Source organism: Amphiprion ocellaris, chromosome 19, assembly GCF_022539595.1.
Source record: "Amphiprion ocellaris isolate individual 3 ecotype Okinawa chromosome 19, ASM2253959v1, whole genome shotgun sequence".
NCBI classification, from domain to species: domain Eukaryota; kingdom Metazoa; phylum Chordata; class Actinopteri; family Pomacentridae; genus Amphiprion; species Amphiprion ocellaris.
The window spans coordinates 28125521-28138309 of NC_072784.1; the positions used below are offsets into that span (position 1 = coordinate 28125521).

Here is a 12789-nt window from a genome sequence, read left to right on the forward strand (position 1 = left end):
ACTAAAACTCGTCAGTATTGAAGAAAAAGTTTACTTGGTTAAAGTGCTACTCTTGAAATTATCTATCAAATAATTCTTATTTCAGCACCTCAGGTCGTTCCCACATTCACACAGCGCGTTATCCAGTTCAGGTCATTGTAAATCCGTGGTCGGGGCCCACTGCAACACCCGGAGGCCGAGTCACCTATTGTCATTTCTACAATTTATATTCGACTAATAATTGTTGTTAGTACTTATATTTTGTTCCTCCCGTATCTGATGCACACGCCCGCTCCATGTGAACCTGGCCGGGGATGGGCTCGTGTTTGGATCTCCATGCGGATGTGACATTTCAGAGAAGAGCGCGACCGCCATTTTGAGATTTACCTCAGACTCAACACATCACAAACCACGGGAGGAGCGGGTCGAGAGCCGCACAGCTCATGCTAACATTGTATGACCGGGCACATTCCTCACAAGAAACGAGAGGTTAGCTTGGAAATGCAGCGAGGTGCCGCGTTTTGTCGTTTATCGTGTTAGGGGCAGTTTGGGGAAATTGGTTTGTGTAGGGCCGTTGCAACTCTTGTCTCCGTGAACTTAACGTTAGTGCTATTCCGTATTGGAAACTGGTTTGAATGGATAGCTTTTTCCTCCGCTCTCCCCCAGACGAGGGACAATCGGAGGAGCACACGGACTGGGGATATCGCAGGCAAAGTTGTTGAATGTGTGTCTATAGCAAATGAGCCTTTGTTTTCATTGTTGTACCTATATCACCATTTGGCTGCCTAGTGTCAGGTAGCTTAACGCTAGCTACAAACAGGGTATTTGTTCCTCAAGGTGCAAGTCGTGTTGCGAGTTCTCTTATTGCCCCACATTTCCCGGGGTAAAGCCGTATTGATTTAGCTAATTTCAGCTGGCCTCCGTCTTCGGAGCCCCAGTCCATCCATCCCAACTCCCGCCGTCAGCCAGCGACTCGCACCCACCAAAGGCGCCGCGATTGGGCGAATAGCGAGCAAATACGTCCGCGTTTCTCTACCCGCTCCCCCGCCGACCTCCCCTCCTCACTCCCCGGCGCTGACAGCGGACAAGGCCGAGGACGCAACAGAGCAGGCCCGGCCGCCGAGGCTCGACCTGTCCACCCCACCTCCGCATCCCACCACACCTCACCAGCAGTCCAGAAACCGGTTCCCCGCCGAGCCGACCCTGGACAGGATCGAGGGTAACAGAGATAGCAGGGAGCACCGCATCACAACCACAACAACAGCTGCCAACATGAACCACCACCACCACACGCAGCAGCAGCAGCAACAGAAAGCCGGCGAGCAGCAGCTCAGTGAACCAGAGGACATGGAGATGGAAGGTAAAGTAATTGTTAAAGAAAAGGCAAACTGACTCTTTTAAACATTTGTGTCTTAATTTAACCGCTGCATGAGAAATGCACGAAGTTTTATTTGTGCAAGCTGAGCTCAACATTACAGTAAACACGAAGGCCTGAAGCTAGCTAGGATAGCCGGTTGCATTTTTGCTGATTGTGCGTCCGTTGCAGCATACTTGTGTGTAGCTGACCTCATTTTGCGTTATAAGCAAACGGAGCCTTTATTTCTCTTCGTATGTTTGCAATATTACACTGCTTTTAGACTATCCTAAAGTCCCGGTTGTCCGCATTGATAGAGATTTGCCCCAGAAAGCATTCATTCGGATCGGTGGCTGTATTTCTAAATAAACGGCTCAGTTTGGTTCGCATTCGTTGCCATGCAAAGTTATCCGCTGCTGTTTGCCAGATCATTGCCGTTTAGGATTCACATGCAGCTACCGAGTGCCGGACCGACTGACCGCTGATAACGTAAATGTTTGTAAACAGTGTGGTTGTTAGTCTCGCAATTAACATGGATCCATCGCTAGGTAAATTACCGTAATCTTGCTACTTTGACTTCAACCCGGGCTTTGGGTTGATTTTGACAATTATCGGTGCATGCGGTCATCATCAAAGTTAACTATACCGCTAATAAAGTGGCAGTAGCTGTATTAGTCTTGCTGCTAAGGTAAAATACAGCCCGTTGGTAACTGTTCGACATACGCCAGTTTATAAAAAGATGGTGTGTTAGCATCGTGTCTGACCGCTTGTTCATTAAATGCGGGTCTGCAAAGCGGCTAAAGGTATCGGTTGATCGCAGGGTGAAATCTGTCAGCCGGGCCTCTAAAAGCGTTGTCAGTAAATTCGACATGTTAATATTTTCCTTGTAACTACGACACCGCTTAGTATCTGTTTTATTACCCAGTGTGGTCTTTAAGCTTGCAAAACGCAGTGCTAGCGGGACGGCTAATCGTAAGCTAGTCAATTAGCTCCAAGGCTCATCTCCTGACGTTCATTCGCTAGCTAGCATGCTAGTTAGCTGGTCAGCTAACGCTCACGGAGGGGGTGTGTGGCGTTCCAAAATGGTGGCTTGTATTTTGCATAGTTCGATTTTGGCTATTGCTCGAATGTTAGGCCTTGGATATTTGCCTCGCGTAAATGAGCTTTTTTCTCTTGTCCATTTACTCTGTCTAATTGTATAATCTACCACTTCTTATCGTTATTCATCTACCTATAATTCTTGCTTGCTAGCTGATACAAGTGATTCAAGCTAATGTTGGCTAATAAAGGCCTGCAGATGATTCTGTGGCTAGTGTTTGCTAGGTAGCTAACGGGATCGCAGATGCGTCAATACCGAATTGCTAAAGTGCCTGTGGTATTACATGTTTAGCCATTCCCGTAGAAGCAATGGTAATCTGAAACGCCCAAAATAAATTATTCTGTCGATTAGCTGCATATTCGTGTTTATGTTTGGCAGTATGTTATGTGAAACGTGTGGCAGTCCTGGCAAGTAACGGTAGTCGCCGCTGCGGTAAGCCAGGCCCGCATAGGAGCAGCGCGGGGATTTGCTGCTTCATTGTATGGAAGACCAAAAGGCATGGAGCTCGCCATTTTTAATGATCAGTGTTTTTGTTTGTTCGATTTGCAGTCAGGGCCATCTTTCAAGCGTGTAGCAAGCTTTTTACACATAGAGCACCTGCGATATCAGCATTTTCATTAAGTTTTTACTGATGTCAACTTTAGACTGAGTAGAGGCTAGTGGGAGCCCTCAGCTTCACTGCGTCATTTAGTCCCAGTGATTTTATTATCTGTTCTCACACATACTGTTGCTGGTTATTCCTGCAGCATACAATAAATGAGTGATCTTACACAATTATAAATGTATTTGAATTGTTGAAACTGTCCCAGGTGACATTTGTTTTTTTTCCAGACATTCATTTTAATGCTGGTCTCAGTAGTAGCAGGTGCATTTTCCAAGCTTCCTCCCCTTTAGCTGCTGGTTCACCTTTCTTGGGTTCTCCCTCAGTGCACTGCAGCCTTACAAGGACAGTGAAAACAAGTTGACATAATAAACTGCTCACTTTTTCGGACTGCTCGCAGCAACACACTCGCTGCACTTCCTTTATATAAGAGGCTCCACACAGTTGCAGCAGTTCATCCATCACCTGCTCTGCATATTTCAATCATTTTATCCCACAGTACTGTAAATAGGATGCCAGGCTTTCCTGCCACACAGTCAGTCTGGTTTTAAAGCCTGTAATGGCTCTCTAAAAATGTAAAATTAATATAAAACACACATTTTGCCATTTGCCAAGTTGCTACTCATACAGCCTAATTTCTCTAAGAGGACATTACTAAAGAGTGAGATTAGCATTGTGTTATGTTTTTAGGTCAGGGTTTAATTTAGCAGTATTATTAGTACCTTATATTATTAGGGACGTTGTATGCCTGTACTCCATCGGTCAGTGTTCTGAAAGTAGACGACCACAGCTTAGTGTGGTCTGATGCACCAAACTGCATTCTAGCCTCTTAGTGCCAAGTCATTGTAACAGGATGAGCTGTGCTGTTATAACCTTGTTGATGTGGGTTAAACACACATCTGGAGTTGTTTTTCTCTTTTGTCAGCATAAACTTGTTTCACGGAACAAAATTAAGCACGATAATTGAAAAACTTTATTTGCTACTTTCAGTCCGGAGGGCTGTGGACTTTACAAGATTAGACGAGATTAGAATGCTTTCTTAAAACTTCTTACTTGAATGGATATTTGTGTTAGTATTTTCTATTAAAGGTCACTGTTGTAGCACAACTGTGGTGCTTGACAAAAACCTATATTTTTAAATAATCTCTTGAGATGCTTGTGATTTTTCCCTTCATAGTTAATGTGACAGTAAGTTATACATTACTACTCCTTGTGGCAAATTTTAAATGTACATCTAGCCCAGACTCTTACAGATTTCACTGATGGATCCCAGTCGTCCATACCTCTCAGGATAGACTAACAAAGTGGGCGGGACAAGAGGTTGTCATGGAGTTGACTGACAGACCCCATTAGCAGGGTGTAATCCACTTGGGGAAACGAGGTCAGTCTCCTGGAGGACTCGGTCAGTAATGTTACCTGGAGACTAGACACACAATTTACACTGTGTCTGTTAGCTTGGAGGAAGACAAGGAACACAGATACACTTGAAACACAGTTTAAAATGGAGTGACACCACAACACATTTGAGGACCTACTTGAGTGTTCATGTGAATGCTTTTATTCGTCTCAGTTCTGGCTTCTGTAGCACCATTGTCATCGTCACAGAATCCAGGCAGATTTCAGTCACTCCTTGAAGTTGACTCAAAGCTTCTCCTGATTCTGTCATTAGTGTGTTTTGATAGATTAGACTATGTATTGAGCTATCTCATTTGACTGGCATAATTGTTGTCCTCTGTGCGCGTGTGTTTTGTTTGAACGATGACTTGCAGCTTAATCCTGCATTGTATCCATAATTACCCAGCCTACTGTGGTGTTTCACGGTCTTTGTTACGCCTCACACACAGACACACATTCTTTTTCTGTTGCCCCCACTCTGTCATACACACAGATTGGAAAAGAAGACTCGTCATGCTGTTTCAGCAGGGTTTTCCCAGTAAAGGGGAGTAAAACTAAATGGGAAAAATAACTTGAGTAATCTCCTATCAAATTTTCTATAATTACTGTAACCAAGCAATGAAATTATAACACCAAATCATTGCAAAAAAATAAGTTTGAGTTCAAATTGGATTTTTCAGAAGTAAGAAAACAATCCAGCAGTTACTGCAGTTGCTGGATAGTTACAGGTACACATGAATTAAAATGAATACCAAAGTCAGATTAAGCCTTCTGTGTGACATTTTATAGCTCCTGATGTTAGGTTTTGTTGCTCTTACTAGGATAAATTTTGACCCCATGAGATGCTGAAGCTGCTCATGTCCAATAGTTAATGCAGAAGCCACAGCCAGCTTTATTGCAAATGGACAAAAGGCCTACATGCTGCGATGCTGCTATCATCCATAAAATCTTATCATATTGTTTTCTCTCTGTATAGCTGGGGACACAGATGACCCTCCAAGAATCCCAGCCAATCCAGTGATCAATGGGAATGTGGCCATGGCAGATGGACACAACAATACAGAGGAGGACATGGAGGATGGTGAGGAGGATGTGTCCTTTTAACAACACTTTACACTCTAAATTGTTTAAAAGTGAAAGTATTAGGATTGTAATGGAACATAAAATTCACATTTTGGTGTGTTTCTCAGTTTTGAGCCCATGCTTCAGCATATTTTTGACACAGTGGAAAGAAATGCATAAAATTACATTCAGAAGTGTCTAATTGGCTATACCACTGACCGATAAAGTTGAGGAACTGAAATGCTGTTGGTAACAAAAAATACATTACAAAAATGCATGACACAAACATCAGTAATGCTCAATCATAACTATATTATTTGTGCAAGTCAGACTTAATTTAACCTAAATCAACCAGTCAAGACGGCAGCAAGACTTGAATAACCTTTATTGCAATTGATTGCAAGCTTTGTGTTTAGCGACATTCAGCCTCTGTGAGCCCCACATGGGGGCCGACTAGTATGAACAAAAGTAGAATGTCCTTGCAGTGTAGGAGGGTCAATTGAAATGCGTTTTGAGATAACAATTGTTGCAAGGTAAATCAGAACTGCACAGTGTCACAGGATTCTGCTGCATCACAGTCCTCAATTTTCAAAGGTAACCCCACTGGGATGTTACAGCGAAATACAACAACTCTGCACTACCAGAATGTATGGGGTGGAAGTCAACCTTTAGAACTTCTAGGGTGTGACTAGACCAAAAAACAGTTTGAACAGCAATTGTTTGGGTAACAGGGCATACCACAGATATGTGTCAGACTGGACTGAATGTCCTGTAAATCATCAGGTCATCTATTTGATGAATTAGAAGGAACCTGTACTCACTGTTTTCTTCTTTTCCTTGCCCTCCATCTTTTCACAGACACTAGTTGGCGGTCAGAAGCGACTTTCCGATTTGTAGTGGAACGCTTCAGTCGTTTGAGTGAGTCGGTGCTCAGCCCGTCCTGCTTCGTCCGGAACCTTCCCTGGAAGATAATGGTGATGCCACGCTTCTATCCTGACCGGCCACACCAGAAGAGCGTGGGCTTCTTCCTGCAGTGTAACGCAGAATCAGACTCCACGTATGTGTCTTTGTGAGATGTGGGATTTGGGGTTAGTTGTGCTGTGCCATGCTGTGAACAGCCAGAGTCAGTTGAGATGTGTTGGCTTGCTGCAAGTGTTTTTCCACCTCACAGTTGTACCCAAACTGCTAATGAATTTCTGAACACTGTAATAAAACATATTATGTTCCCTATAATGTCTTCACAATAAAAGCATCCCACCAGTTTTTTAGTTAAAAGCTTTTAGTGTGATGCAGCAGCAGCATTAAATATTCAGTTTACATCAGCAGGAATTTAATGCAGCTCCGAAACAACTAAAAATGGTCTGAATAGTGAAATACAGCTGATATCTGAATGTACAAACAGAGATGCACGAGTAAAACTAAAGTCCAAACCACAGACAGTTGGGTAGAAACAATCACAGCACTGAGAGCTTAACACAGAGATACGTTACAGATTTCTTTGTAGTCACCAGCACAGTTAATGTGCTGAGGACAGAGGAGGAGCCTGGCACAGAATGGCCTTGATTGGCCCTGCTATCTAACAGGACAGCAGCAGTGCAGATCAGTGGCGCTATCCCATGCTCTGAGTCTGCAGTGGAAATGCATGTCATCACGTTTTGGCATAGTGTGGCCACTGGCCAACCCAGGCCCATAGAAAAGCCCTATTCATGTATACAATCTGAACTGAGTAAAATTTGTAAGTTTAGCCTTTATAATTAGCTTAGGATTCATTTTCTGTCCGCATAAACATACTGGAGTGTGCTATAGAAAAGCACACCCACTGCTTGATGCTGCACTACTACATTCTGGCTATTGTGTTTTGCTTCCTGAGGTTTTGGTTTCATCAGTGTGACATGTAGTATGGTTTGCATCATACCATCAAACCATCTTCCAGTTTGTTACAGTCTCTCGTGTGCCTTCTGGCAAATACTGGCCCAGATGTCAAATTAGTTTTTCAACTTTGTTTTTCTCTTTGTCACTGTACTGTAAGCTGACAGTGGAACCATGCCTCTTTTCAGTTGGCATTACTCTACTATGAAGAATATGCATTCAAGCTTTGCCTTCCCCTGATTGGTATTGCACAGTAATTTTGTCCATTTGTTTGGATGTTTATGTTTAAACTGAGAGCTTTTGGACTTTTCAGATACAGACATCAGTTGTCAGAGCTTGATTATACAAATGTGATCTTCATGTAGTTTCTAATGCTGTTGATGATTTAGATGTATGTTGTAAGTTATTGTGCTCTGTTATTTTGTATTTTTTTTTTTAAAATGTGTCTTTGGTTTCCATCAGTTTTTTATTTCTGTCAGTGACCCTGATGATCTATTCTGCTAATCAAGTAAAAGTGCTTTTTAATGCCTCAGGGGCTTTGTAGTAGAAATTAGTTCTTTAAAGTCACTACTAAGCGAAATGAAAGAAAGTAAAACTGCAAATTGAGGCCATATCATCATTCCACATATTCTTTTATGCTAAGTAATTGGCTTATTTGGCTTGCCATTTCACACAGGTTGTTGGTCTTGTGCAATGTCACAGATGTAATGAGTTGTGCAATTTACTGATGTTTGCTGAACCCCCTCCCACAGTCTCCTAATGTGCTACTTTTAATAATGCAATATGCCGAAGAAGTGTTTAAAACGCACATCATTCGGGTACATGTTCCAGTTCAAGGAAGAGCAGTTGTTTATGGGAGGATAGTAAATTGTTCAAATGTGTCCTGTCTTAGAGTGTTAATAAATATTTAACAACTATTTCAAAAAAAAAAATGTCTTGTTGGTGTTTCAGGTCATGGTCTTGCCATGCACAGGCTATGCTAAAGATCATCAACTACAAAGATGATGAGAAGTCATTCAGCCGCAGGATTAGTCACCTGTTCTTCCACAAAGAGAACGACTGGGGCTTCTCCAACTTCATGTCCTGGAGTGTAAGTACACAAAATGATCACAATTAATGTAGAAGGGCTATTGAAAATGGTTGGACAATTATTATTTATTATTATTATTATTATTATTATTATTATTATTATTATTATTATTATTGTTGTTGTCAAGACACATTTTTAGGTGGGAAAAAAATCGATCAAAGAAACATTTTATTTGGCTGCGGAGGCTGATGGAGTTGATACACACAAGAGACACTGTCAGCAAAATATTCATGTATTTTTTGATTGGGTCAATAAAACAGTGCTGTGCTAGCAGGGTTGTTTTACTTTTTCACAGATGTATTCTTTTTGTATAGAGTTTGTTTGGACCTCTCTATGTTGTTTTTATATTGTCTTAAATAAAAGCAAATGAAGCATTTATTTCTATCCATTGTTATAGATATGAACTGTTTTGGCTGATATTGCATTTTAGGACGTGACTGATCCTGAGAGGGGCTTCATAGATGATGACAAAGTCACATTTGAAGTCTACGTCCAGGCAGACGCCCCACATGGAGTGGCGTATGTTATCTTTTCTTCCTGAGCTGTGTTTTATTCCCAGTCCCAGTTTACATTTTCTCTGTTCTGGTGTTATTTATTGCCCTAACATCAACCTTCTCTCTCTAACCAGCTGGGACTCCAAGAAACACACAGGCTATGTTGGACTAAAGAACCAGGGAGCAACCTGCTACATGAATAGCCTGCTACAGACACTCTTCTTCACTAACCAGCTACGGCGGGTATGGTTTCATCTTGTGCTTTCTTTGTATAATGTAGATAATTTGTTTTACCTGTCTGCTGAATGCATTGGTTGTAACTCATCAGCTTTACATGTGCTGTATGTAGTGTTTGTAACTTTTGTTTCTATCAACCTCAAATGCAGACAAAACATTGTAATGTATTAATGTGCCAGAATGTGTGTTATACACTCATATTATTTTTTTAATACTCTATTACAGCTGCTGCCTTTTGGCTTGTCATTGGTGCCTTAAACTCACTAAGATCTCAGTGTTGTTTTCTAACCTTTAACAATATCACCTCTGACAATGTGGGGTTTTTGTGTCATCAAGATATCAAAGTTTAATTATAGTAAATGTAATTACAAAACAGTGAAAAATAGTCACTTTAATCTAAGAGCATTACTTTCTAAAACTGATAATCCTCATATGTATCCTCATGACTCCTCTCTTCCCAGGCGGTGTACATGATGCCCACAGAAGGAGATGACTCGTCCAAGAGTGTTCCCCTGGCACTGCAGAGGGTTTTCTATGAGCTGCAACATAGCGACAAACCCGTTGGCACCAAGAAACTCACCAAGTCCTTTGGGTAGGTTAGACTTCATTTTGACCGCTTACCTGTCGCATGTCCTAACAAGGACAGGACGGAGGCTAGAATGAATAGTAAAACTAGTATTTAGTGTGGTATCATTGCAACCTTTCTCTTGTGTTATTCTTGCTGCTCAGAACGAGATGAGGGCAAATGAGAGATATTTGCTCAGTTAGAACTAATATATCTTTGCATGCAACTTGATTTGTCAGATTTTGGTGGTCCAAATTAAACAGCTTTTCACCCGTTCTCTGCCAAGTGCAATTGTAGGTGAGATTGTAGAAATTAAAAACAATTTGAAAAGCTAAAGGATTGTAGTGAGTTCAGAGTAAAAAATGGGCTATAACGATTAAATACATTCAACACTGTTTATTTCGTCTGCTGCTTTGATGTCAGCTGCTATTGCTGGTGCAAAATGTATATTTTTTGCAAAGCCAATGCTGAATCTTAGTTTTAATAAAATGTCAAATAGAATATGTGGTTGCTGTATATAACTAACTTCCTTGTTTTGTATGTTTCTGGTGCGAAGGTGGGAAACACTAGATAGCTTCATGCAACATGATGTGCAGGAGCTGTGCAGAGTGGTGAGTTCCTTCATACACTCTTAAAGAATGCGTTTGCATGCTGAACAATTACTGACATCCTGTGTGCATGTGTGTGTTCCAGCTCCTGGACAATGTGGAGAACAAAATGAAAGGCACCTGTGTTGAGGGAACCATCCCTAAGCTCTTTAGAGGAAAGATGGTGGTATGTTTTTTTTCACCCTTTTTCTTTGACTTGTGTGTTTAGCTCCAGTTGTACTTTGTGTGTTATAAAATACTACTTTGAGTATTGTTCAACTAGACATGAATCTTGTTAGCGAAATTTGTGTTTCTGTAATGTTGAAGTTTTTACACATTTATATTTCGCTCAGTAATGTCAGTGCAGCATGTATCATGCACTACATTTTGTAAACACAGTGATGACTTGAATTAGTCTAACTTGGCACAGGATGCAGCCTGGAACAAGGTCAGTTTAAGAATAGAAGGAGGTTAAATCAGCATGTGACCCTCTGAGAAATCATATTTATGACTTGCCTGTTGTATCATACAGTCTGACCCCTGAGTGTTTATGTGTGTGCTGTTCTGTTTCTGTGCTACTCTCTAGTCATATATCCAATGTAAGCATGTGGATTACCGGTCCGAGCGGATAGAGGACTACTATGACATCCAGCTTAGCATAAAAGGAAAGAAGAACAGTGAGTAGCAACCATCAGTACAACAGAACACTGGTGCTACACCACAATGCTACCGTTGCTGTGATTTTTCACACAAGTAAAAATGAATCAGTTTATACCAGTTGCATCTCCTGTTTTCTGTTAGTTATCGATGTTTAAGTATAAAGTAAAATAATTTACTGAAATGAATCTTTGTTTAGACCTCTAGTTGGATGTCCTTATTAGTATGGATGTTTTCTTGACCTCTTCCCTGTTCTCTGCTTATTTCCAGTCTTTGAGTCATTCAAAGATTATGTTGCAACTGAACAGTTAGATGGAGACAACAAATATGACGCAGGAGAGCATGGCCTGCAGGTGAGCCTTGAACATGATCAGAATTTATGTATTTGTTTCCATTTGTAGTTTGTCACTTTTGTTAATTGTTTCATTTGCTTTGTAATATCACCACTGGTATTTAAGCTAATTTGAACTCAACATTTTAGTCAAATCTCATCGTCTAATAAAGCAGGACTCTTCTGACAATGTCTATATAAATTTGAGGATAGTTTAAATTGGATAACCCGTCACATTGCAAGTTGTGCAAAGATTTGGAACATCCAAATACCAAATTGGAATAGCTAGAATTTTTTTTCCATTTGGATTTTCTTTTGTGGCTCCAGTCCAATCTTTTTTTCCCACTACATAGATATGGGGCTCTAAAATGAGATCCCGAGGCTACCCTGCCTCCTGCTAGCAAAGTGTCTGTGTTATGAAAATAATACAAAAAATGAAAAATCGGTAGCTATTGTAAATTGTAAGCATGAAAACTGCATCATGGCGTTATTAACAGGAGCAACTTCAATTTAAAAGTGTTTGTAGTTGGTGAATGAATGTCAGTGGGATTCCCTGACCAGATGCCTGATATGTTTGTTTGCTATGCAGGAAGCAGAAAAGGGAGTGAAGTTCCTTACCTTTCCTCCAATCCTACATCTGCAGCTGATGAGGTTCATGTATGATCCACAGACTGACCAAAATATCAAGATTAACGACAGGTAACACGCCAGGCTTCACTCTCACTTCACTCTCTGTTGATACATGTTCATTCTTTTTTATTATGCTTCACTGATGATGACAGTCACATTTGAAGTCTACGTTCAGGCAGAGGCCCTACGTGGAATTGCATATGTTGTCTTTTCTCTGAGCTGGAGTTTCTGCAGAGGTCCCAGTTTGCATTTTTATGCTTTAGCTTTTATAGTTTATTGCTCTAACATGAGCTATCTCTCCAAGCCATCTGGGAATCTAAGAAACACACAGACTGTGTTGGACCGAAGAACTTTTGCTTGAAGTATATCGTTCCTGTCACACTCAGTCACACAGTGTGTCAGTGGATGATGCATTTTGAATAATTTTAGAGAAAGTCTGATCCATATAACCATACGTTAAATGAGCAAACTGTTGTCCAAAATGGTACTCTATGAAAAGCATGGCCTGACCTTCTGCTCTCTAGACAGTGAGAAGAGCAGTCGCTGAGATTGTTTCCTGTAGGCTCGATCGTCCTTTGCAAAGCTTTGTTGGAGCTAATGGTGTTTTAATAATCCCACAGAATAATGTGACAATTTGAGAACACACACCAGTCATCAAGAAAAAACAGTTTTCCTCTGTAGCGGCTCTGCAAACTGAGTCATCCTTGTGATGGTGCCACGGGCACCTGGGCCCCGAGGGCTTTGTCTATCTATACACTATGTACACACACACACACACTCAGACATCCAGTGTGTGGGTGGGGAATAGCAGTTGATTTGCATCATGTTACAGTTTAAAC

The 12789-nt window shown here is 41.2% G+C and overlaps 1 protein-coding gene across 3 annotated transcripts in view; it reads left to right on the forward strand.

Annotated features, from left to right (window-relative positions):
* Positions 1–888: 888 nt before the first annotated feature.
* Positions 889–12789, forward strand: part of usp7 (ubiquitin specific peptidase 7 (herpes virus-associated)) — a 29898-nt gene continuing 17997 nt past the window's right edge. For 2 of the 3 annotated variants that reach the window (XM_055005213.1, XM_055005214.1), the window contains exons 1-12: positions 1106–1339; positions 5405–5509; positions 6349–6547; positions 8311–8449; positions 8880–8968; positions 9078–9186; positions 9642–9772; positions 10302–10356; positions 10439–10519; positions 10919–11009; positions 11260–11342; positions 11910–12019. In XM_055005213.1, coding sequence (XP_054861188.1) covers positions 1252–1339; positions 5405–5509; positions 6349–6547; positions 8311–8449; positions 8880–8968; positions 9078–9186; positions 9642–9772; positions 10302–10356; positions 10439–10519; positions 10919–11009; positions 11260–11342; positions 11910–12019 — 1280 coding nt within the window. In that variant the 5' untranslated portion in view covers positions 1106–1251. Of the gene's footprint in view, positions 1340–5404; positions 5510–6348; positions 6548–8310; positions 8450–8879; positions 8969–9077; positions 9187–9641; positions 9773–10301; positions 10357–10438; positions 10520–10918; positions 11010–11259; positions 11343–11909; positions 12020–12789 lie in introns of all 3 variants that reach the window. The other variant, XM_055005215.1, reaches the window with a different exon arrangement.